This window comes from Hermetia illucens, chromosome 4, assembly GCF_905115235.1.
Source record: "Hermetia illucens chromosome 4, iHerIll2.2.curated.20191125, whole genome shotgun sequence".
NCBI lineage: Eukaryota > Metazoa > Arthropoda > Insecta > Diptera > Stratiomyidae > Hermetia > Hermetia illucens.
This window is the reverse complement of record NC_051852.1, coordinates 170,662,922-170,689,480: the sequence shown is the minus strand read 5'-3', so window position 1 is coordinate 170,689,480 and position 26,559 is coordinate 170,662,922. Positions and strand designations below refer to the sequence as shown.

Genomic DNA, 26,559 nt, shown 5'->3' with positions numbered 1-26,559 from the left:
CTAGATAAACTCAAATTAACTTCTGTTATTTTGTTAGGGTTGTTCCAGATGTAAAATATTAACTTGAAATTTATATTCTAATTACAGTATGGTGATACCCCACTTCATACAGCTTGCCGCTATGGTCATGCTGGAGCAACACGAATTCTTCTATCAGGAAAATGTGATCCGAATCGAACCAACTTGAATGGTGATTCACCACTGCATATAGCATGTGCTATGGGACGTAGAAAGCTCACTCGAATTCTTTTGGAAGCCGGAAGCAATCAAGAAATTAAAAATGCCCAGGACGAATCACCCAAAGACATTGCAATCCGAAAAAATTTGGTAGAAATTATAGAAATTCTTAATTCCCCAGTTCAAGTTAGAACACCCAAAGATCGTGATAGAAGCAGTAGTAACAGCAAGCATGCTGACCAGCCGGATGGAAGCAAATCTACAGGAGCGAAAAAGAAAACGAAGGATGGAAGTGCCAATAATACCGTTAACTGGTCTCCTTATGGTTGCCATTACTTTCCCGACCCTCGATGTTTCCCATCACCGAAACTAGAAACCCTCCCCAAGGAACCCTTGAAGAAAGGGGAACAGTACTATTTAGATCTGGCAGGGAATATACGAAAAGGTCCTATTGGAGTAGGGAATACTTGCTACTGTGGACCTTTCTTCCGACACATCGAAGACCGAATTACTAGGAATAGGAAAAGCATTAGGAAATATGTACATAAGGCAACAGAAAGGTTGGACAACAAAGTCCAAGCATTGGCCCTCCGAACTGATGATCAAATTGAACAACTTACGAGATCCATGCTTGCGGATCGGATACGATGTGAAGGCAGAGCGCTTCACTTAGAGCAATGGTTGCGACGCGGCGAGGCGGGTCGTTTGACAGTCGGACATCACTCTAAATCCATGAAAAATATTGAAAATGCCAATACATTGACCAAAAGTAGAAGCCTAGAATTTCTCGATGACGACAACTTATCCGAAAGAGGAATGCAAAATTCCAGGAGCGTTGACCTTCTCGATGGATCGGAAGTCATCGTTCATAGATCCGCTGAAGGAGGTTCTTCGGTTCCAAGTTCTGGTCACAGAGCCTCTAAAACTTCTGACAAAAGCAAAGATAGTAATACATCAGAAATGAGGGGTCTTGGCTATTCTGTGTCGAGACGATTACAAGAGCTTCTCGTTAAAACGAATGAGATTTTAGAAATGGAGAAAGTACTGCGTAAGAAGCGGAAAGAAACACCGCATTTAACTTCATCCAAAGGTCCGAAAGACAAGCTCAAAGTTTCTGCAAGACGCCATTCTCTCTACACCGATGATATCATAGAACAATTAGGAAAACTTTCCGTTGCAGGTAGCTCTTGCAGTCCGCGATCCAGAGATCAGTCGCAAATGATTACTGAAGAAATGGCAAGAATAGCTACTTCACTCCAACCAAATGAAATACCAAATTCCAATCAACAGACTGACACAGGCCCACCTCTCTCACCTGAAATTTCAAAAGACTATGCAAGTCAAAAGGAGTTGGATAGGAAAAGTGAAGCAGAACATGAGCGGTCAAGTATCCTCAGTGGAAGCTCCCATAGAAATCAAAGTTCTACTGGAAGTCCTTATGTGTCTGACTTTCCGCAAGGAGGAAATAGTCAAAACTATCAAACTGCCAAGCTTTCATTTAACCAAGACTACCAAAATGTGATGGAAGCGCATAAAGATGACACCGAACAAAAGTTCATAGATCTCATAACAGCTTTGCGGAAAGACTACCATTCAGTTAAGAATGCAATTGAAAATGAAATTACCAAGGAAGCCGTAGTCTCAGATGAAACAACAAACAACTCAATCTACTCCAACTATGACCAATTCAATAGTAGTTTTTCAACAGGAGATCAACTTCATGATGTATCCAGCATGCATTCAGCTCTCAACGGATTCTACCAAAATGCAAGCTTTGATGATGCGCCAAGTTCTTCCAGTAACACTTTGAAGTCGGAAAAACGGCTGCCTACTTCTCATGATATTTTGGATGGAAGTGAATCTCAAGGACTTCCTGAACTTACAAACAGTAACGAAATCAAGGAGCTGAAGCACCGCATATTAAACGGATCTAACTGGAGGAGTGAAGTTTTGAAACAACAAACTCAACAGCAGCAAAATCAGAATATAAGCTCTTTAGAAGAGCCATCTGAAGTGAAAGGAGTAGTTCAGAAACTTGAAATAAGGAACAGTGAAGTAAAGACACTTAAATTCCAACCCTCATCCAATCTAGGACGGAACAAGGTACAAAAACTTGTTGCTAGAATTCAAGGCGATTTATCGAAGCAAAACAACAGTGGAAACTACTCTGAAAGTAGTGAAGATGAACAGGAAAACAGCCAACAAAACTCAATACCAAATGAGGTTCCTTACTATTACAACCGACCTCAGCCACAAGTTCCCTACCACAGTGGTCCTAACCCGAGCGTGCAGGAAAGTCACGTAAAAGCCCAGGCTCAAATCATCGACACAAGAAATTTAATCCCGAAAGATGCATACTTTCACGATTTGCCAAATAAGAATCGATTACGACCCGTTGCTGATAAACTCCCAGACAAGCAAATGCTTCAATTCAATGAACCATTTCAAATGGCGAGGACACGCAATCCCCTTCCGTACGAATATGATATAGAAATCAGTTCATCTCAGCAAAGTATTCAGTACATACCACCTCATCCAGAGAAACTTCTATCGAATCGGAAATTCTCCTTTACTAGTGACCATGAATTGACGCAGATCAACATCAACCCCAGACTTCAGCAACCCTTGCAAATACAAATGCCTCAGATGACTCCTGAGCAAGCTCAACTTGAACGTGATGCAAACAATGATTCAGGATATAGTACAAAGATATGTGGAAGTTCACATGGTCCGAGTCCTAGTTTATCGGGACACACGGATTATAGTGGAATGGGTGGTTCTGGAACTCACACTCCAGGACATTCGGAAATACATCATCAGATTCATCACCAAACAACCGAGCATACTAGTCCTAATGATGTCCCTTATTATATGGGAAACATTGGGGCATCCAGTTTGGTTTAAATTAAATTTAGGAATACTTAAAAAAAATATGAATTTAGTATAATTTTGAAGATATAAGGATCATTGTTTAACTATTCATTGAAATTCGTTGTTTTTATTATGGATTCTATTCTCCATGTAAATTATTTTTCGCTTTTTATAAATATGCCTGTTACATTCAATGTTGTACAAAGTAATTAAAGTGAGAAATATGTTCGTTTTTAACAGATACTCAGTATTTTATTTTATTAAGTCTCTCCACATAAAAACTTCAAGGAAATGAATGGATGGTCTCATCAGAAAAGTTTTCTACACCGAAAAACTCTACACGTGTTTTCAACACAGACATTCCTCTAAACAGCGAAGAGGTAGCTTCAAAAAAACTTAATTTTAAGTTCAGCTAGAATGGGTGCATTTAGGATTTGTTCCAATAAAAGTCATCCTTGATCTTTCCAGCTCCGAAGCCGCCGGAATACTATTAGTTATTACTTTACGAAGGGTGCTTGCTTTTTAAACCCTCGATGTTCCCGTTCTTTCAGCTTTTCTCCTTTCTACGTTCTTTGCGGATGCAAGGGCAAGCCAGTTCACCTTCGACTTGAGCATATTCCGAAGTATACTGTCCGGACTCTTCTATCGCTCGCGAATTTATGACAGAAAAAAATCAGTAAAAATTTAAGCATTTGCCCAATCCAGTGCAACTACCGTACTCCCCTGTATTTCCAATCGAACCAGTCTGTAATGTTAAGGATAAACTTCTACCTCCACTGACTCGTTGCATTTACAATGCCAGTGATCGTGCGACGCTTACATTGCCGCATTACTACATTCTGCGCACCCGTTCATATGTCTTGTATGGTACAGCCAAGAAGACTACATACAGTAGATTCATTTTCTGCTGCATTGCTTGAATTTAAATGATGTAAGAAAAGCATCGCACACGTCAACGTTTTTCAGTCGCTTGCGCGTGGAAAATGTGTGTGATGCCTGAGATGGGGAACTGTACACAAGAAAAATATCCAGACGTTAACCACACGTGCCAGTTAGCTACCTCGTACCTAATCCGCGTATATGCAAAAGCATTCCGAGCCTAGAAATACGATTTGCTTCTCCTGTGTTTAGTCCCAACAAAACTACAACGCACTTAATACTTGCGCCCACCAGCACTGGCTCATCTGATGTGCTTGTAAAAGTGCTGCAAACCTTCAGAGCCATCAGACAGTACTGACTTCCAAATTCACCTGCTTTCATCTCTACTAGTTTGTCAATACCTCCACTCATAGTCAACTTTACGGACCTACTTATTCTCCGTGTGCTTCTACCACGCAAATTAATAAAAAAAACAACTGATTTTGCCAACAATGCACTACATATATCACAGGAAGCAAATCAGCGGATTTTTACTGCTGCTCAAAACTAGAGTACAGCTTCTTTGTTTCCCTCGGAAAATATTAACCGATTCAGGCCAATGCTACAGCGGGAACGGCTGTCCTAGCTGCTCGCTTCTGTCCGCAGCTACACTAGCTAACGCTCTTGGCAACTTCAAGGTCTTCACCGTGGAATAGGAGTTCCACCGCTATCAGCCTATGTTTGTGACGTATAAAGAACATCACAGCATATCGAAGGAGTAGAGGCTCACAGGCACCTGTTCCACCACCTTCAATCGAATAAGTCAAGAACACACTAAAAACGTTGAGAAATAACAAAGCACTTGGGGTGGATGGAGTACCTGCGTAGCTACTAAAGGGAAGACATCAAGCCTCATGAGCTCATAAACACTGTTTAGTTTGATGAAAGATTGACGCATAAAAGGGGGTAAAATATCCTAAAGGACCGGTGGTCTAAAAATAATCGAAAAAAACTTGAATTTTTCTATCTTGTTGGCAAATACCAGGGAGGAATTAGACGTGGAAAGTTCCGGTGGATGACCCAAACTAGAATAAAGACGTGTCAACTGCGAACAAGTGGAAAAGTTGTATACTTCTCACACTTCTCACAAAGGACAACAACGAAGTAGACGAAATCAACAGGCGGATCATGCTTGCTAAGAAAACATTTTACCTCGTACTGACAACTCTGAAAATTAGAACATACACAGGAAAACACAACATATAAAATTTTGATTCGGCTTGTCCTGTGTTATGGCAACGTGACGTGGATGATGAACCAGGCAGAGCAAAATCAATCCTTTCGAAATTTGAATCATCAGAAGAATCTTAGCCCCTGGGAATGTGGATGGGGGATAACGAATGAGATACAACCGTGAGTTGAACCACAGAAAGTAAACGACCACTGTTTCGGAAGAGGGCGTATGTGTGTGTGTGTGTGTATGGTGGGGGAGAAGCTTCAGCTTCTGAGCACTCAGGCCGTGTTGGCCCATTGTACTCGCCTCCCCCGTCTAACGGAAAATTCCGGATTCGTTAACGTATCGTAGGATTTCCGTTAATTGATGTGATGCTACCCGTCGCAATTGAAGAACATCGGCATCAAAGATCTGATGCCTGATGCGTCCATAGGCGGGGCATTCACATAGGAAATGCTCCGTGCATTCCGCTTCCTCATTACAGGAGGGACACGTATCATCTTCGGTAATTCCTATTCTGAACATATGCCCAGCTAGTGAATTATGGCCTGTCAGAATGCCCACAATACACCTGCAAGTCCTCCTGCTTTTCGACAGGATAAACTTTGCGGTACGTATGTTCGGTTCTGGCAGGAAAAGTTTGGTGTGTCGAGCAGCATTTAGGCTCTGCCACCTGTCATTATGGGAAACTTGTTCCCAGTTTTTGAAAACAGATTTAGCCAATGCTACTGATACTCCAATTGCTGGCTCCGGTCCCGGCATAGGGGAGATTGACCCCTCTTTCGCTAAAGCGACCGAGATTTCATTTCCCTCTATGCCACAGTGACCAGGTACGCAGAGTAGTTCCACCGTATTGAATCTAGACATAGAGTTCAAACGGTTTCTGCATTCCTGAACGATTTTCGTGCAGCTTGACTGTCACTGCAGATTGCGATGCGCCTGCCCTTCAACCGCTCGTCAATCACCCAGTTTGCCACCCTTAGGATCGCATAAACTTCGGCTTGAAAAACCATTGCATATTGTCCCAAAGGAAAATCCCACTTCTCGTTTTTATTCGAGAGATAGACTCCGGCTCCAGAACCCTCTTCTGTTTTTGAGCCATCGGTGTAGAAGACTTCCGTATATCCCGCCACGCATTCCTCTGGGTCTTCCCAGTCCTCTCTACACTTCAGGGTAACTTCATATCTTCTACCAAACAGATGCATGGGGCCACGAGAATCGGAAGGCATTGTAAGAACTGGATTCAGTCCTCCCAATAACTCTTCCAATGCTCTGTGCCCCCCACATCCGTTGCTTTCCCACAGATCTAATCGAATTAGCCTATGAGCTGCTCTCATTGCAGCGCTTTGAATAAATATATCCAGGGGCTGCAAATTGAGTAGTGCATTCAGAGCTGCGCCGGATGTCGTGCTCATGGCACCAGCGATACCCAGACAAACAGTTTTTTGCAGTGCGGCTAGTTTACGGTGAAAACCTTTTTGTCTCACCTTAACCCACCACACTACGGATGCATATACGAACATCGGCCTAATGATGGCAACGTATATCCACATTACCACATGAGGCCTGAGTCCCCATGTCGAGGCAAAAGTCCGTCTGCACAGCCCATAAGCTGTGAGAGCTCGTTTCATCTTTACTTCTACATGTTTGTTCCAAAGAAGTTTTTTATCTAGAGTGACCCCCAGATATTTCACTTCTTCAGAGAGTTGAAGGGTAGTACCCCTCATCTCAGGGAGATAAAGTCCATCCAGTTTTCTCCTTTGTGTAAATAAAACCATTGTGGTTTTATTTGGATTAACTGACAGACCATGTCTGAGGCACCAGCTGTCTATCAAATCAACGGCACGTTGTATATTCCTACACACCGTTCCAAGATCCCGATCAACAGCAAGTACAGCCACGTCATCAGCATAAGCTTGAGCGTGTATTGGCAAATTTTGCAGTTCGCATAGTAGTGAGTCGATCAGCATACTCCACAGAAGTGGCGAAAGCACACCTCCTTGGGGGCAGCCCTTCGTTGCTTCTGTAGTCAGGTAGCGATCGACCCCCACCTCAGCGCACAGCAATCTTTGCGTTAGCATAGCATGGATCCACTTAATTAAAGCATCACCAACACCATGCACTCTGGCGGCATCACAAAGTTTTTGAAAAGGCGCACAGTCAAAAGCCGCTTCAATGTCCACGAACACCCCCATCGCGTACTCACCATTCAAAGTTGCATCCTCTATCTTTGTGACCAAAGAATGAAGAGCAGACTCACAGGACTTTCCACGTTGGTAAGCATGTTGGTTTTCACTAAGTGGGTGTGACGTAAGTGCGTTTCCACGAATGTGACGCTCCACCAGTCTCTCCAAACCTTTCCGCAAGAATGAAGTTAAGCTGATTTGTCTGAAGTTCTTTGGATTAGAATAGTCATCTTTCCCAGGTTTCCGTATGAAAACTACCTTAACCTGTTGCCAAGAAGAAGGCACGTAGCCCAGAGCAAAACATCCTCGAAAAATATTTCTTAGAGGTCGCTCTAAATGCTCCATACCCTCTTTTAGCATTGCCGGATAGATGCCATCCATGCCAGGTGCTGTGAAATGTCCAAAGAACAGTATGGCAGATTTCACCTTTTCGTAGGTAACAACTGCTTTCGCAGTGTTCCAGTTCCCCTTGCAACGCTTGCGTGTTGAAGGAGTTGCAAGAACCGTCAACTCTCCCCTTACCACTTCTCTCACCCGTTCCCCCGGGTGGTGTATTTCCAGGAGGGTCTATACTGAGTCCAGTCTGGAGCTCGTGAAAGTACCGTCGGGTTTTCTAAGAGAATCCAACTTGGCCGACTCATCCCTTTTGAGGACTCTGCATAGCCTTCCAGTTCCTCACAGTACGCTCTAAAGGAGTCTCGTTTCGAACACCTAACGAGCCTCTTATATTCACGTTGTGAGTTCCTGAAATTTAACCAGTCTTCGTTCTTGTTACTTTTGCAAGCACGATTTAGAAGTCGCCTGGTTGATTTCCTGAGTTTTCGCAGTTCTCGGTTCCACCAAGGAACCGTTTTACTGCTTTGGCCTCGGGAAATAGGACAAGCTTCTTCATAGCACTCTAAAAGTGTGCAGTTTAGAGTTTTCAATTCATCTTCCAGCACCAAAGGAGTCCTTAGTCGCCTAGGGAACTGTACTTTATTGCCAAGAAGTTCATTGAACTTTTCCCAATACGTTTTCCTAAGGTTCCGTCTTTGTACTGCAGACTGTTCGCCCCCAATAGTCAGATTGAATTCTAGATATCGGTGATCTGACAGTGAGACCTCGTCTCGCACTCGCCAGTGTGTAATCAACTCTAACAATTTTGGGGTACAGATTGTTAGGTCAATTACTTCGCTTCTTCTTGGTCCCACGAACGTAGGGGCGCACCCTACGTTTGCAGTCATAAGACCAGCTGAAGTTATGAAATCAAATAGCTTCTCCCCTCTTGGATTGCATTTGCTACTACCCCAACAGATATGTTGAGCATTCGCATCGCAACCTATTAACAGTTCGAGACCACTTGATTCTGCATACGCCACCAGATCCCTAAGCTCTTGCGTCGGTGGAGGATACAAAGAATCATAGGGTAAATAAGCGGAGGCAACTATGATGTTTTTCCTCTCGCCACTTATCTGGTATTGTATGATGACCGTAGCTAAGTCCTGGGAACAATATTGTCTCAGCATAGTTGCCTCTAACCGTCTTGACATCAGGACGCAAGCTCTCGGTCTTATGGATCTTTCGTCGTAGAAGATCCTAGCCCCCTTTACTGATCCAATGCCACAGATTCTGTTAAATCGAACCCACGGTTCTTGCACCAGAAAGATATAGGGGAAATCCTGTAGCTTTGTCATTCTCACTGCCAACAGGTAGGAGGGAGCTTTGGCATGCTGCAGGTTGATTTCACCAATCTTTATGTTTTTCGACATAAACTTAGTCTATTGTCTTATGGAAAACAGTTAGAAGCGTATGCGGCAGTCCGCGCATGACGGGGTTTCCCCCACACCGTACCGCCAGAGACTCGATCCCCTCGTGATTGATTTGTCTGAGAAAAGCCAAAAGCCGAAAGATCTCATCTCATCCCGAAGAGCATTCGTCTGTTTTCCACTTAGCACCTTAATTGGTTTGCGGTGTCCGGGTTGCATAGATTCGATCACTCGAACTGGCATCAAGTCAGTTCCATCCACGTCTCTGGCTTCGCTTCCTTCCGCCTGTTCCTTGGAAGGGGTAGGAGAAGTTACTAGCAGGTAGGATTCACTCTGTAGTCCCTTCCCCAGTGCGACCCCCATACGGGGGTTCCGCCCCTGTATGCACTATCTTCCGCGCACGTCTCCATTGTGGGAGAGCGCACCGAAGATGATGGTGGAAGAGGGCTTAATAGACAACGCAAGTTACATGTTGATTTGTTTCCGAAATTGGAAATCGTGGTCGATCAGCCGAAAAGAGTGGGGACGAAGACTTTGGAAGGCTATGGAAGATTTTGAAAATTTATTTTCAAACTTTTTACTTAAACTATTTTAAAAAAATCTCGGACAATTTTGTATGCATACAATATATATTTATTAACTTTCACAATTCTATCTCACACAATTGTGATCCAATACAAAAACTTACAAGTTTAATAATAGTCTATGAACCTACCGAGATAAATCAACATACGAGTATAAATAATACATAAAAAACGACTAACCGGTTTCAAAAATTTCTTTGTTTTGTATATCATTCTTTTTGTTCTAAGGAATACTTTTGGTTTATTGCTCTTCACTTACATCTGGTATATAATAATTGAACAAAAGTTTATGATGAATATGTGTCCCTTTAACGGTAAGACGAGGAGTATCAAAAACACTGTAAAAGTTATTTCTTGAACGTTCATTTTCAATGATAAATTGGAGTCCTTTTCAATCACATCATTTCATGTTTTCAATTTCAAACCAACCATCGGACACAAGATTACCTGAAGATTCTTGATCAAGTCGGAAAAAGAAAGTGGACAACTAAGTACAGAAATAGATTGCATTGGTTTGTTCTAACTCAATACATGCAACCATGGCGAAACTCGCAGGGTCTTAACACCTAGTTACGTTACAGTAAAGAAGGTAGCCTTCACACCATACATAAATGAGACGATGGTAAGATATGGATATGATAAAAATGGATGAAAATATTGACCTAGGACTGTATGGAGGTCTTAAACTCCTGGACCATTAGCCACATTCTTTCAGGAACCCTTCGAAAATTCGAACGAGACTATCAATGCCAAACATGTAGTTTGTATCGAGCGAATCGTCATCAGAGGAAAATGCATGAGCAAAATCAATCATTTTGACATGCGTCCACGACCGATCATCTGTGCGACCGTTAACGATGAGTTTATTCGCGCAGCTGTCACTCTTTGGATGCAATAATGTCTGCAACAAAAACAGAAATAATTGAATCAGTCTGAGTGTAATTACACGGTATTCCTAGCGACTAAAATAATTATTTGAAATAATTAAAACTTCTCCCTTCATCAGGAGGAGAAGTGGTTCCCGAAATATCGGTATTTGCAAGACCAATAAATAACACTAGCGAATAGAAAAAGGAAATGATAGGCTGGTCAAAATGGTGAATTAAAGAAGGGCCTCCGGGAGAAAAATATTTAACATACTTTTTTCAATATATACAAATTAATTGGGCAAAGTCTTACTTGCTCATAATCTTTCGTATTCTCGTCGCACCATGACTTTGTATTTTCATAAGGCAGGTCTTGTGGCATCGTCGAAGTATTCAAATCGGACGGAATGTCAGCATGTGAAAGGATAGAACCATTTCCACTAAAAATCATAAATAATCGTTAGTAAACGCTACTTATTTCAACCGAACTTATCTTACATGTTGCAGTTCAGCTTGTTATCATGCAAAATCGTTTCCAGCTTCTCCGCATCATAAACCAAAAGTATTGAGCTTGAGTATAGTTTATAGTACGCTTGCATCCTAATCCATTTCTGTATCGATTTCAGTTCAAGCAGAATTTGTATTACTAATTTTCGACATAATCCAGACTTGGCATTAAGAAATAGTCGGAGGGTATCTCTGAATGTGGTCTCATTTAATTTTTTGCCATAGTCCTTGCTGAAGCGATGCAATTTGCCAGTTTCGATATCATAAACTTGAAAGCCAGGTATGCATAAACCAATTGTTTTTTTGCATGCGGCGTATTTTTCTTCTTCGACAAGAATCTTTTCTTTTGTTGCAAGTGGGTCCCATGTACGTTTGCCCACTTTAATATCCATAATACAAGGCTTTCGCATACCGTGCGTTAAATCGACTAATTTAAGAAACTCCACCTGACAAATGAGAAAAACAGATCTTCAACTCTTCGTAAATAACACGAGATAGTGCATTAACATCAGCATAAATGTATACAAACTTTTCAAATTGGTCTACTCACTTCTTTTCCATTAACATCTGCCGTTACAACTCCTCTGTATTCGGGCACAAGCCTTTTCAAAGCCAACAAGCAAGGATTCTTCGTAGTTTGAAGCAATTCATAAAAACTTTTTTCTCGTTCTCCGCAAATGGGTTTGGTGAGCGGTTTCAGAACAATATCATCACTTTCGTCCTTCAGCATTCCTAACGCATCAGTGCCTTCTTGAAATGTATGGCCAGCTACCTGATTTTCTAGAGGTATTGTTCCGCTAGGTAAATTGTTTACGGGCACTTGGGAAATTTTAGTTGTCATGATTACAGGAAAAATATTTTCGAACACGAGGATATTCTGACTGTATTTGGCGAGGACCCTTTACGCTGAAACCATGTTACTTAAAAAACGTGATTGCATTGGTGCACCAGTTCTCCTTTCAGACGTAATCTGGAAAATCAGTAAAATGGTTTTAGAATAAACTTACGTCATTTAATTTTTTTACATTTAAAAATAAGTCCTTGGAACTTTATCTTAAAAAAATATTATCTCGAGCTAGTTGTTGTACAGTTTGTTACATAAGAGCGTGATCACTGTTACACGTAGATAAAAAATCAGAGCGTTCTGTTTCTGTTTCTATGACATAGAGGGCACCTCAGTCCTTCATGCTTTTTATAAAAAGTCAGCTCTCTGTCAAATTTAGTCTTCAATTGAGTGGTTTTTCGAAATGAGTGCTGTTTACGCCTCTCGCTTTGAGACAATTTTTCTATGTTTGCATGAAAAAGGACCCAAATTAACGCAAACTGCTGCTGCGAAATATATGGGACAGTCGAAGCAGTTCGTTAGCAAGTGGATAAATCGCTATAAAAAGGTCGGTAACGTTGATAATTTTCCTGATCGCGGAAGTGCAAGCAAAGTCTCAAAAAAAAGACGAAAAAAAGATTCTCGCATTGTTCTCGAAAGATCTAACTTTGACTTTACGTGGAGCTGCTGTGAAATTGAAAGCAAAAGGTGTTGACATATCTTACGGAACGATTCGCAGGCACTTGCTTGCCAATAAACTGAAATATCGCAATGTTTGGAAAAACCAATGTTGAGTGCAAAACACGTTGAAAAACGAGTGGAATGGGCGAAGGAAAACTTGGACCGCGATTGGAGCAACGTAATTTTTTCTGATGAATCCTCCTTCAGGACATTTTCAAGCATCAAACATGCCTGGACAACCTCCACCAGTAGGATGCTTCAACGGACTGTTAAACACCCCGTCAAGGTCCATGTTTGGAGGTACTTCTCAAACAAAGGTTTCGGTACTTTGTTCTTATTTACCGAGAATCTAAATGCCGAAAAAATGAATAAAATATATCAAAAGGCTTTGTTACCATCTGCTAAGCAATGGTATATCAAGAAAAATGAAAGCTGGATCCTTCAAGAGGACAACGATCCGAAACATCGGAGTCGAGCGTGTAGCGAGTGGAAGGCGCAAAACGGAGTTGTCACTTTAGATTGGGCATCTCAGTCACCGGATGCAAATCCCATAGAAAATGTGTGGGCTCTGATGAAAATGCAGCTTCGCAGACGCAAGCCATGTAATTTACATCAACTTTCTCGACAAATTCGGAAAATTTGGAGGTCTTTTCCGGTAGAATATGCAGAAAAACTAGTGGAACGTATGCCCCGACGGTGCCAGGCCATAATTGACAATGCAGGAGATTGGACTTGCTACTGAGGTATTTGCATTGAGTATTAACGACCAAATTATCAATAAATTTGCGAATTTTCGAAAAATCAATTGTTGTTATTATTTAACAGTGACCACGCTGTTTTCCTAGCATCTGATAGCAAAAATAATCTCGAGCAACTTGTTCAAAAATGGAATGATCGCCTCATGCAACACGGTCTCAGATTGAATCTAAACAAAACTGAATTTTTGACGACCGATCCCCATGAAACAGGCACAATCACTGTCAGCGGCAGTGATCTGCCCAGATCTGAGCGATTTAAATACCTCGGGTCAATCAGCCAATGGAGAGCTGCGTTATGAAATTGCTTCACGCATTAACGCAACCTGGATGAAGTGGCGTTCCACAACTGGTGTCCTTTGTGATCGACGTATCAACGAACGTCTCAAATCTAAAATTTACCGCAATGTTGTCCGTCCAGTCGCTCTCTATGGTTCTGAGTGTTGGCCGACCATAAAAGACAATGAACGGCGTCTTGCGGTAATGGAGACGAAGATGCTACGTTGGACTAGTGGCGTCACACGTTTAGATCACATCCGAAATGAGGATATTCGCGATCGTTATGGGGTTGCACCGATCGTGGAAAAGTTGCGAGAGAGGCGTCTTCGATGGTATGGTCACGCAATTCGTGCAAACGAGAATTCACTTGCAAAGATTGGTCTGAACATCGAAGTCGATGGTAAACGACCAAAAGGCAGACCTAAGCAACGGTGGCTTGATACGCTGGATGGGGATTTGAAAGTCTCGAGATTGCACCCAGGTCAGGCATTCGATAGAGCCAAATGGCGAAGCCGATCACGACGAGCCGACCCCGCTTGTGAACGGGACAAAGGCTGAAGAAAAAGAAGAAGAAGATTTAACAGTGACTACGCTCTTATGTAACAGATAGTACGTTTGAGATTGGTAATAGTAACTTATCGGTTTTTATGGTACTAGACATCGGCCTGCAGCAAAGCATACCCTGCCTCCGCAAGATACGAATGAGAAATTCATAAAGCTAGATTCCCAACAAATACAAACGAATTTTAAATTTTCTTAAGCGGAGCTATAGCCCCTAGAATAGCTGTCGATAAAATATTTTACAGAATAATAAAGTTGACAGATTTCTTCACGTAAATATTAGGGAATGCATCCTTCAATACCAAGGACTCTCCGCTATCAGATCTAGCTGCTACGTCCACCTCCTTCGATGTTAGATTCAAGCAACGATAGTCAACATATGTACATTTCACATGAAGATACACCGAGAATTTGGAATTTCGCCCGAATCATCACAGTTTTCAGATTAGATCAATTCAAATGAAAGCAGAATTTTTCAATATTTGGCCACGAAACAAATATATTCTCACTGAAAAAGGATGGCTTAGTAAATAACGAATAGAAATAACTATGATAAACTAGGATGGCCAGAAGGACCATATGGATCGGACCAATAATAAATATAATAAAAATGTTATGGTTCGAGGATGAGTCTTATCCTGTGGAATTTATTTATACAAAAATCCCACAGTCTAGCGCGTATAGATTCATTTTTCTATACTTTTTATGTCATCACCCACGTCAAAGGAAATAACTATTCCTTTCAATCCTGACCACGGACTTCGATGTGCAGCCGCAACACATCCCCGACACTTCTCTTTACTCAGTAACATTAATTAAAAACTGTCCAATGCGGCACTTCGGGAAAAGCTCTTCCTTCACTTCTTCCCCGGCCATACCACTGTGAACCCCCTGACCCCCCGACCATAAATGTCAATTCACTCGCCAAGAGTGGTTTGAACATCGAAGTCGATGGTAAGCGACCAAAACGCCGAGCGAAACAACAGTCGCTTGATATGTTGCATGGGGATTTCGCCTCGCGATTGCATCCATATCAGGCTTTTGAAAAAACTAAATGGCGCGATCGGTCACGACGAGTCGACCCCGATTGTGAACTGGACAAAGGCTAAAGAATAAGAAAACTGGTGACGGAAACCGTCTCTATAATTGTATTTACTTTATTCACTAGAAACACCGAGCATGGACACCATTTATAAAATTCGGAGTAAAAAGCCATATAGCTCGTAATGACGTATCGGGATAAGGCAATGGTTAAAGAACGTCAGAATTGGCCAAAATCGACCTATCGAGCTATCCCAACATTCTAAAAAGTTTACGAAATTGATCGTGAAAGTGCGCCCACTAACACTGATGCTCCATTAAAATGTCCTTCGGCATGCGCATTCACACCTTTCTGCTAACCAGGCACATCGGTCCTAACATATGATGCCCCAGATGATCATATTTTGGGAAAAAAATGTATACCCCTCTTCCACTGCACAACGTCAACTGGCGCCACTCGCTGTATGTAAAAGGATTTACAGACCACATGTTCTTACCAATTTGCATGACAATAGCCTTAGCCGTTTCCAAATAAACCGGGTGTGACAGACAGACGACACACAGCCAGATGAACAGACCGGCAAACAGATATTGAATCGAGTCTTATAAGGTTTTGTTTTACACAAACCTATCGCTAACTAGTAAACTCCGGACTCGAAAATCGCAATCGTCGTAGTCAACAATTTTTTTTGCTAAAACAAAAGTATTTTCTGGTAAATTAATAGCACTTTTTACACAAAACCTTTTTAAAATCGATTCACCGTTTGTCTGTCTGTCTATCACATGCACTTTTCCCCAAAACGGCTACAGCGATCCAAACGAAATTTGGTGGAGGTATGGGAACTATGAAACTCCACGCATATAGTGAGTGACATAAATTTACATTTCCACACTAAAGCAAAGAAGAGAAATCCATGAAACAGTTTCAATTGGAGTGCATCGCCTTTGGGTGTGCCACTCAACCGATTTTTGGTCTTGATACGCTGCAGTTGCAATGGGTGATATCTCGTTCACTAAGGGAAATCGTCCAATCCTTAAAAGAAATCGAAATGTTCCGTAAGATGGGAACATCGAGAATAATTAGTCACTTCTGAGCAAGAAAAATACATACAGGAAGAGAAAATCAAGTTCCTAGGCGGCACGGGATGTAATCGAGTTAGACACGAAGGAGCTGACTGACGCATGGCGAATGTGGTTCATGTATTAAGGTGTCGGTATTTCTATGGCGCTTGGGCGATTTTTTTTGCGCATGTTTCCCCGTCTCATGCATCAGATACACCACACCAACACCATCAAAATCCTGTGCAGAACTCTTCACGCGAAAGTAATTGAAGATGGCCGAACATGTGCGATGCTTTCCTTCCACCATACAAATTCAAGCAATGCGCTGCGAGAGCGATGTCCTGTATGTAGTCTTCTTGCTTCTGAGTCATCTGGGACTGCGGGTTTCTCCCACCCCATGCACACAACAGAGTGATTTGTATCGAAGCTGGACACCGGACATTACTGAGCTAAGCTCTGAATGATAAGCTGAATTAATAATCCTAGGCAAGCGCAATGTCGACTTTACCTCCTAGTGTACCGCCGCAGGGTAGAAATGAGGTGTTTCAACACAGTTAAAGGCCTAGATCCACATCACCTATGATGAAGGAAGTTGGCAAGCACTTGTATGTAGAGCAAGATTAAACTGCTCGGAAGGTTTTGATGATTTGGACGATACCCTTGTGACTAATAGAGTTTTAAGCTTAAAGAGTCTGAGGAAAATGAAAAAGATGAAACTGAAATCATTCCACTAAAAATAAGCGACGTTACGGAAGTGTTAAATTCAATTTGTACCTTCTTCGCATGTACAGCCGTAGAAGATGACGATGCTTTTAAAAAAATTGTAAAATTAGAAAACACCGGCTCTAATAAATCGTTATATTTCCTCAAACATAAATTTTTATGTGTAACACATCTGTCTCAATCCTGATAGGTCCACTCGGTGATACACCGGGTGAGTCTCTCTTCTTGATCAAGTGAAACACCTGCTCAAGTCAAAACCAAGTAAAGTTCGTTTTCAAGTCTGTCTGTATGTTCATTGGGTGAAACACCGAATGAGTCTGTCTTTTCTTAATTGGGTGAAACACCGAATCAAGTTCAGTCCAGTAGAGTATATTTCCAAATCTTCGAAGTCTCCAGCAGCCTCACTGGAGAAGAATAAAAGGCTTAGTTCTTCGGGACTTGAAAATACACTAAATTCTTTATTAATTGTTCTCGCTTAAATAGGTACAAAAGTGCTTACTTGCTAATATCAAAAGTGTACAAAAATGCTTACTTGCTATGAGAAAAATTACAAATTGCTTACATGCTAAATATGCGTGCATGCGGAAAATATTCACCTTGGCTATGCAAATATTTTTTGCATGCACCGGATGCGCGTGCAGACGGTTTTTTTTACTGCAGCCTGAACATCCTCCCCTCCGTTGAGCGTTAGGTCAACCGTTATTCTGGATCAATCGTCCACAGTAGCAGGTTTACAGGGGAGTGCGAAATTCTCTTCTTCTTCGCTCTTGAACATCGAGTTGCTTCTGAGTTTTGCGTGCAGGTATCTATAATCCGTTCCTTTAATGGAGCTGGGGGTTTTTCCTGCGAGGAGTCTTCGGTGTCGTTCGGTTCTACCGGTAACGGTGCTAAGTTATGAATTGCTCTCTGTAGGACTCCTGACGATGTTTTGATCTCTGCTATTCTTATTAGACCATCTCGACCTTTTATCCCCTTTATTATTCGCCCCAATCTCCACTGCAGAAAGGGAATATTGTCTTCTTTGATAGCCACCAGCATTCCAGGTTTTACGTTTTCGCAGCTCTGTTTCCATTTTTGACGCTGTTGCAGTTCCGACAAATATTCGCTTGACCATCTTTGCCAGAATCTATTCTTTATGTCGTTGATTTCCTTCCATCTTTGCGGTAAATTTGCCTTTACTGCTTGGGCGTGTACATCAACTGGGTTCGTTAGTGGTTCCCCAATTAAGAAATGGCCTGGAGTTAATGCCGTAAGGTCTCCGGCCTCGGATGATAGAGGTGTCAGTGGCCTTGAATTCAAAATAGCCTCGACTTCGATTATTAAAGTTGCCATTTCTTCATACGTAAGTTTTGCTGGGGACGTGTTTCTGATTAAAAAGTGTTTGGCAGATTTTACTGCCGCCTCCCACAGGCCACCGAAATGAGGCGATCTTGGTGGAATAAAATGAAAATCAATACCCTTGGGTGTGCAAAAATTGATTAGTTGTTCTTGGGATTGTTCCCCGTATATGCTTTCGTTTAATTCTGCTAGTTGATTTTTGGCGCCCACAAAGTTAGTTGCATTGTCGCAATATAGATTTCGACAATGTCCTCTACGCCCAATGAAACGTTTCAGCGCATTGATGAAGGCTTCTGTCGTTAGATTCGTCACTAGTTCCAGGTGCACCGCCTTTGTTGCAAAGCAACAAAAAACAGCAAGGTATGCCTTTTGCGGACGATTGCCTCTCCCCTTAAAGTGAATCCATAGAGGGCCGGCGAAGTCGATACCAGTATTCGTGAATGGTCTGGCTGGTTGTACTCGATTGGCGGGCAGGTTTCCCATGAGCTGCGTCATGAGTTTTGGTTTCGCCCTTGCGCATTTCATACAGCTCTGCACGATAGATCTGATGGCTGCTTTGCCCTTGATAGGCCAAAATCGTTGTCTCGCTATTGCCAATAAGGCTTGTGGTCCGGCGTGAAGATGCTTATGATGCAGATCATTTAAAATCAATCGAGTTACGTAATGGCCGTAAGGAAGAACGATCGGGTGTTTGGTATCATAAGTTAAATTTGAAGCTTCAAGCCGACCGCCGACTCTCAAAAGTCCGAATTCGTCTAAGAATGGATGCAGACTGCTCAATGGATCGCTGTTGTTTAATTGCTTGTTACATGTTAGTTGCTGCATAGATTCTCGATACACATCCAATTGAGCTTCCTTTACTATTACTCGCAAGGCTTCCTCCATTTCGCTTGCAGTTAAGAGCGATTTTTCTCGTTCCTTGTGGTTCGTTGTTCGTGCATTCCTAACGAACCGTAGCACATGTGCCATTATGCGTTGCAGTCGTTGAAAAGAGTTTTGATGGTCGATTTGATTGATAAGGGAAATTGAGTCCTTCACCATGGCCAATACCATTTTTGAACGTTTTTTCTCCAAGGTGGTATCTACACTATGAAACCTTTCCGGCCAGCACTCTTCAGTCCCATGAAGAAATATAGGCCCATAGAACCAGAGGGCATAATTCTGCAGTTTTCCAGGAGCGACACCTCTCGATACCAAATCTGCTGGATTCTCCTTTGAATGTATGTGCCTCCATTGCTTGGGTGAGGATTTTTGTTGTATAGCAGCGACTCGATTAGCCACGAACGTATAAAATGACGATGCTTCTGCATTGATCCAATTTAGGACAATTTCGGAGTCGGTCCAGTAAAAGCAATTATAGTCTGGAATTTCTATGTCCCGTTTAAGCCGATGAGCGAGTTCAGCTGCTAGCCTTGCTGCACACAATTCCAATCTTGGTAGGGTCACTCGTTTTAATGGTGCCACCTTCGACTTTGCACATAAAAGACGAACTGTGCGAACCCCATCTGACTGAATAGCTCGTAAATATACCGCTGCACCATACGCCTTTTCCGAAGCGTCCGAAAAGACATGTAACTGTATTTTTTCAGGTACCTTCCCTCCAAATATGTGACGAGGTACCTTAATTTGATTCAGCCCCTGCAAGTCATTATAATATCTTGACCATTCCGCCTGTAGTTCTAAAGGAATTTCTTCATCCCAACCCATTTTGAGACTCCACAGCCTTTGAAGGAAGATTTTAGCAGTAACTGTAACTGGTGCCATCAATCCTAGCGGATCGAACAGATGAGCGATATCGGATAGCGCTGATCTCTTTGTTACTTTCTTAGATTCCGTGTATGGGCATCTAATTTGAAATTCATCTGTCTTAGGAGTCCAAACTAATCCCAGTGTCTTCACGTTTTCCTCCCTTTCTTGGGTTATGTCCAGTTGGAGTGCCTGATCTTCAACAGGAATGTTGTTTAAAAGATTCTTGTTGATTGCACACCACTTTCGAAGCTTAAAGCCGGCTGATTGCAAGATTGTGCGAAGTTGATGTTGCGTCTCAATAGCTTCTGTCAAGGTGTTTGCACCTGACATCACATCGTCCATATAAAAATCCCGTCTTAATGCAGTCGAACCAGATGGGTATTTGTGCGTTGTCTGTGATGACAATTCTTGTAGGCATTTGGTGGCTAGATATGGTGCAGAGGAAGTACCATATGTGACCGTGTTCAGCTGATAACATCTTATAGGTTCATTAGGCTCATTTCGCCATAGAATTAGTTGAAATCTCTTGTCTTCCTCCGACACCTGGACTTGTCGATACATCTTTTCGATGTCAGCAGTAAAAACAAAGCAAGGCAGCCGAAATCGTACAAGAATGGTAAATAATTCGGATTGGATGGTAGGGCCTGTAGCAAGTACATCGTTCAAACTGTATCCAGAAGAGGTTTCCGAAGAGGCGTCAAAAACTACTCTAAGTTTAGTGGTGGTGCTCTCTGGCTTCAGAACGCTATGATGGGGAAGAAAGTAATGAAGACTCGGAATACTTCCTTCATCTATTTCCGTCATATGCCCCAGTTGCTTGTATTCGTCCATAAATTCATTGTACTGTTTGCGTAGTTCTGGGTTTCGTGCTAATCTCCATTCTAATTTGAAAAGTCGCCTCTCCGCATTGCCCCTAGATTTGCCGAGTTTTGCTGGATCCACCTTGAAAGGCAGTTTCACAATGAAACGTCCATTGTTCGTTCGTTTCATGGTTTGAGCAAAATGATTTTCACACTTTATTTCTTGTGTTGTCATCGCAAGGTTCTCTGTAGATTCTGGTTCCTCCAATTTCCAAAAACGCTCTATCTGCTCGCTGAGCTTGGAATCATCGGTGTTGATGATGCCGCATGTAACCTCTTTCTGATAGGATGTTGCAACCCTTCCAGCAATTATCCAACCAAAGACCGTGTTTTGCAGCAGTGGCAGGTTCCTTGATAGCCGCATTTGCCCTGTAGCTAATAGTTCGTAATAGATGTCAGCTCCGAGAAGTAGATCAATACGCCCTTCCCGGTCAAAATGAGGATCGGCAAGCTGAATGTTGCCGGGTATGGCCCAATTCCTTGAATTCAGACCTTGCGATGGTTGAGAGGAGGTTATATGTGGTAAAACTATAGCGTCTATCTTCCGTGCAAACGTAGTGATTCTTGATTGCAATGACAATGTTACCTTCTGTTGCGATTGTTGCGACGCTCCGCCCAGACCACGAATGTGTATATGGTAACTAGTTGGTTGTAGTCCCAGCTTTCTCACAGCCGTTTCTGTAATTATGTTTATTTGGGAGCCACTATCCAGCAGAGCTCTCATTTCTATCGACTTGCCCTTTTGGTTTGTCACCTTGATGAGTGCAGTAGCTAATAGAACAAAAGGTCCCTCTGATGCTGATATTTCCGTTGATAATGCAATAGAATGGTTGACATTTGTAGAACCCTTGTCCTTTACAATACTTGATACTTGACCTTGCTTGGTGGCGTTGGCTGTTGTTTGAATTGCGGTGATAGAGGGCGTTGTTTTGTCTTGATTGTTGGCGTCCATATGTAGTAGAGTGTTGTGCTTCTTTCCACATTTAAGACAACTTCCTGCGCTGCACTGTGCACTTCGATGTCCTTCCCGTAGGCAGTTCAAACATAGCCTCAGCTGCTTGATTTTGGCTACTCGATCCCAGATGGACAATTGTTTAAAGGCTTCACATGTGTAAATTCGATGGCTTTCCTTGCAGTTTTTGCACTGTAAAGATTGACTGTCCTTGGTGGATATTAAAGCCGAGGTTCGGTTTGTAGGTTTGTTTTGAGTCGTACTCCTCTTGTCGCTACACAAGGCCTCTAAAGACTGAAAGCGTCTTTCCAAAAACGCGAGAAATGCATCAACCGGCTGCAGTTCTCGTGGTGAAGTCAAAGTTTGTTCGTATAAGGCGTGCGTAACCTTGTCTAACTTCTTCAGTAAAATATGTAATAAAATGGGATCCCAACTAGCTATATTGATATTAAAGTTCTTGAGTCCTGCTAGACATTCCTTCGTAATGTCATGAAGTTTTTTCAAAGCACTGGGGGAATCCGAAGTAATCATCGGCTGTTGTGTGAACCTATCCAATAGCGTGGCTACCCTCAATCGTTGATTGCTGTAGCGGTTTGTTAGCGTTGTCCATGCAATGTCATAATTTTCGTCAGTGATGGGCAGATGACGTATAAGTCGCTCTGCTTCACCCTTTAGATTGGTCTTCAAATACCACATTTTCTGAGCATTTCCCAATTGCTGCTCGTGGATCATCTGGCGGAATAAGTCGTGGAAGGATTGCCATTGTGCATAATCGCCGTCAAAGGCAGGAATTGTCACGTGTGGCAAGCTGATGCTTGGAAAGGCCCTTGTAGCGGTAGCTATGCTAGGCTCTAGCCTTGAACGGCATTCAGCGAGAAATATTAAAGTGTCTTGAATTCGCTCTTCGAGGTTGAGAAAATTCTCCTCGTTGTACCCTAACTCATTTGGATCGCTGGAATATTGCCATATATTCTGATGGCCTTGACGCAACTCTTCCCAGTACTTTGATAAAGTAGCTGCCTTCAATTCGTAGTATGATTTGGGCTGTGCCTGTTCAACTGTGTCGATGCCGCTAATAATGTTTTCCACAGCCCGTATCCTTGATTGCTGTTGCCTTATTAGTACCACGACATCGCTGGGAAGCTCGTTCTGAGCATTGTTTGCTGCTGTGGCGGCCTTTGTATCTAAAGCACCCGTGGCTGATTTACCCAAATCGATATTCAACTTGGACGTGCCTTCCAAACCCTGAAGGCGTTCCGCAATGTCCTCCCTGTACTTGGTGTACTCGCGCTGCATTGAAGAGAAATATTGTTTCTCGAAATATGGATGAGCTGGAAGATAATGCGCTAACTCTTCAAGCTCTTCATTTCTCTCCGAAAAGGCTGTCCAGAGATTTTCCAATTGTTCCAATCTCGTCGTGAGATATTCCCTTGTCTTACGAGCTACCGAATCTTTCCGGTAGTTACTCAAAAGACGCTGAATCTCCTGGCCCGTCACATCTTGTTGTTGAGTAAGATTATTAACTTTCTCAAGTATCGCCTCCATGATTGGCTAAGATAATTCCACAAAGTTATTAACTCGCCTCGTGTCCTTTTAATGTTGTGATCGGCCGATCACGTCGGGGTCACCAAAAAATGTCTCAATCCTGATAGGTCCACTCGGTGATACACCGGGTGAGTCTCTCTTCTTGATCAAGTGAAACACCTGCTCAAGTCAAAACCAAGTAAAGTTCGTTTTCAAGTCTGTCTGTATGTTCATTGGGTGAAACACCGAATGAGTCTGTCTTTTCTTAATTGGGTGAAACACCGAATCAAGTTCAGTCCAGTAGAGTATATTTCCAAATCTTCGAAGTCTCTAGCAGCCTCACTGGAGAAGAATAAAAGGCTTAGTTCTTCGGGACTTGAAAATACACTAAATTCTTTATTAATTGTTCTCGCTTAAATAGGTACAAAAGTGCTTACTTGCTAATATCAAAAGTGTACAAAAATGCTTACTTGCTATGAGAAAAATTACAAATTGCTTACATGCTAAATATGCGTGCATGCGGAAGATATTCACCTTGGCTATGCAAATATTTTTTGCATGCACCGGATGCGCGTGCAGACGGTTTTTTTTACTGCAGCCTGAACAACATCGTTCAATAAGTCCCGGGACTAGCGTAGAAATGGCGCTAATAATGCCATTTATATACCAAGGTTCAGAAGTACCAACCTTCAGATAAGATGTGTCAAAATTTGATGTAATTCGAAACAAAACCAAGAAAGCTATAGTGGTTAAAGTGACGCTACCTTTGCAATCGTGAAAAAAATGGTCCAAAACGAGTTTCGTGTGTTGATAAAACATTGTTTTCTAATGGGAAAAAAACACTGTTCAAGCTCAGCAATGGCTTGAAAAACGTTATCCGGACTCTACTCCGTCGAAAACAACCATTTGTCGGTGGTATGCTGACTTGAAACGCGGTCGTACTAATACAAATGATGCGGAACGTTCGGGTCGGCCAAATGAGGCAGTAACTCCCGAAAACACCAAGCAAGTATTGAAAATCGTGATGGGTGACCGCAAAATGAAAGTGCGCGAGATAGCTAAGATGGTGAACATATCAACTGGTAGTGCATTTACTATTTTGCACCAAAAATTGGCTATGAAAAAGGTTTTTTCCAAATGGGTGCCGCGTTTGCTCACAATGGAACAAAAGCAACAACGTATCAATGATTCGGAGAGCTGTTTGGCACTGTTTACTCGCAATAAACAGGATTTTTTGCGTCGATATGTGACAGTGGACGAAACATGGAGTTACCATTTCACTCCGAAGTCAAGTCGGCAGTCAGCTGAACGGCGTATGATCGGTGAAAGCCGCCCGAAGCGTACAAAAACACAACAGTCGGCCACCAAAGTGATAGCGTCCGTATTCTGGGATGCGAATGGTATAATTTTCATTGACTACCTCGAAAAAGGAAAAACCATCAATAGCGACTACTACATAGTGTTATTGGATCGTTTGAAGGCCAAAATAGCGATAAAACGCCCACACATGAAGAAGAAGAAAGTCATCTTTCATCAAGACAACGCACCGTGCCACAAGTCAATCAAAACGATGACCAAATTCAACGAATTAGGCTTCCAACGTTTCCTCATCCTCCGTACTCGCCGGATCTGCCCCCAGCGACTACTGGCTCTTTGCGGATCTCAAAAAGATGCTCCAGGGAAAAAGATTTAGCTCAAATTAGGAGGTGATCGCTGCTACTGAGGCTCATTTTGAGTCAAAAGACAAATCGTTCTACAAACATGGCATTGAAAAGTTAGAGAAGGTTTGGAATGATTGTATTACCCTTGAAGGAGATTATGTTGATGAATAATAAAGAATTTTGCCGATAAAATGTTGTTTTCATTGTTAGTTCCGGGACTTATTGAACGATGTGTTATATGCTAGGTGTATGTAAACTCTATTTAAGGAAAAATAAACTTATTTTTGTTTTTCCGTTCATCAGTTTTCCCTTTCGCTTCAAACACTCCCGATTAAAGCGCTCCTCTTCACTGGAGCCTATCAGAGCGTTATAACGAAGTTCTACTGTATATAAGAAGTGAGCAGAGAGGAAGCCTCCGTTTTATTCTTCGAAACAACAACGAGAATAACGATTTGATGCGGCAAATTCAGAACAGAATATTTGCAAATTTAATGGCAATAATTATTAAGCAAAAAGTTTGGAACTGTATAGATGGTCACAGTTGCTGAATAAACACAAGGTTGGGGGATACAATTTGGAAAACTCCACTCTTAACCCAAATTTAATAAACGTTTTAAATGAACAAACTCCACAATGCTGCCTCAAACTTTTCGCAATTTCCATATATCTATTTCACTATGCAATATAATCAGTCATTGTAACAAAGTAAGGAAAAGAAACGTTTACAAACGTTTTACCTATTCCAAATGAGAAAGTCAAAGATACACAAAATCACGTCGACTTCGTTTCTTAAAGCACTTTCAGTTAACACAAATTCGCCGAACAACTGCCACTTTGTGAACTCAAATGCAATTTTCAAATCGTCGCTGCATAGTAAACGATGTACGTTAACACTCTATGGAATATTAGCACACACTAACGCGCATCAATTGCAATGAAAAATCACACTAATTGATGGATGCTGTAGGACATTATTCAAAATCTGTACCGTCGAAATTAGCTCTCACTGAACGGTGATCTCCGATCTGAATCACTTTCTGATTGTAGTAAAACACAATTGAAATTACTCATCAGTTCCAAAAAGCAAATAGAACTTAATAGAATAACTGAATGCCAATGAGAAACAAAGTGAGCGAAAACAAACTAGTCATGTAAATAAGAATTTGTAACGCGCTAGAAACCGTGATATTCATTTAGATTTTTTATTTGAACGATTTAGAGATAATGGTGTAGATAAATCTTGGTCTGCTCGAAGCGACAAGCAAACAGTGTAAGCATAAATAATCATTCCTCTCCGATGAGAGCTACTTTACCTGTTTGATATGTGATTAGAAAGTATGTGATGAGGCAGAATCGAGGTATTTCTTATCGATTCGTCAGAGGCCTCTCTCCCGCTTGCTCAAACTTAAGAATAAGACGGTTGGAATGACTATATGGCGGCGAGCAATAATCTCAAACATTACGCATAAATGGGCATAAACAGAGACTCAACATGACTTTCGTATGAAAGGACCCAGGAATG

General features: G+C 42.0%; 3 protein-coding genes across 5 annotated transcripts in view; 1 reads left to right on the top strand and 2 right to left on the bottom strand.

The window, feature by feature from the left end:
- The window catches only part of LOC119655603, a 209,265-nt gene extending 205,987 nt beyond the window's left edge, over positions 1–3,278 (top strand). For both annotated transcript variants that reach the window (XM_038061559.1, XM_038061560.1), the window contains exon 5: positions 88–3,278. In XM_038061559.1, the coding sequence (XP_037917487.1) occupies positions 88–3,081 (2,994 nt within the window). In that variant the 3' untranslated portion in view covers positions 3,082–3,278. The remainder of the gene's footprint in view (positions 1–87) is intronic.
- Positions 3,279–9,687: 6,409 nt separating this feature from the next.
- LOC119653728 (inositol polyphosphate multikinase) overlaps positions 9,688–26,559 on the bottom strand; it is a 40,557-nt gene continuing 23,685 nt past the window's right edge. The window contains exons 1-5 of one of the 2 annotated variants that reach the window (XM_038058637.1): positions 25,775–26,089; positions 11,579–11,998; positions 11,020–11,474; positions 10,835–10,961; positions 9,688–10,556 (exon numbers count right to left, since the gene is read on the bottom strand). In XM_038058637.1, the coding sequence (XP_037914565.1) occupies positions 10,353–10,556; positions 10,835–10,961; positions 11,020–11,474; positions 11,579–11,869 (1,077 nt within the window). In that variant the 5' untranslated portion in view covers positions 11,870–11,998; positions 25,775–26,089 and the 3' untranslated portion in view covers positions 9,688–10,352. Of the gene's footprint in view, positions 10,557–10,834; positions 10,962–11,019; positions 11,475–11,578; positions 11,999–25,774; positions 26,090–26,559 lie in introns of those variants that run through there. The other variant, XM_038058636.1, reaches the window with a different exon arrangement.
- Positions 17,653–23,397, bottom strand: LOC119654156. Its single transcript, XM_038059319.1, has one exon. The coding sequence runs from the start codon at positions 23,395–23,397 to the stop codon at positions 17,653–17,655; it is 5,745 nt and encodes a 1,914-aa protein (XP_037915247.1).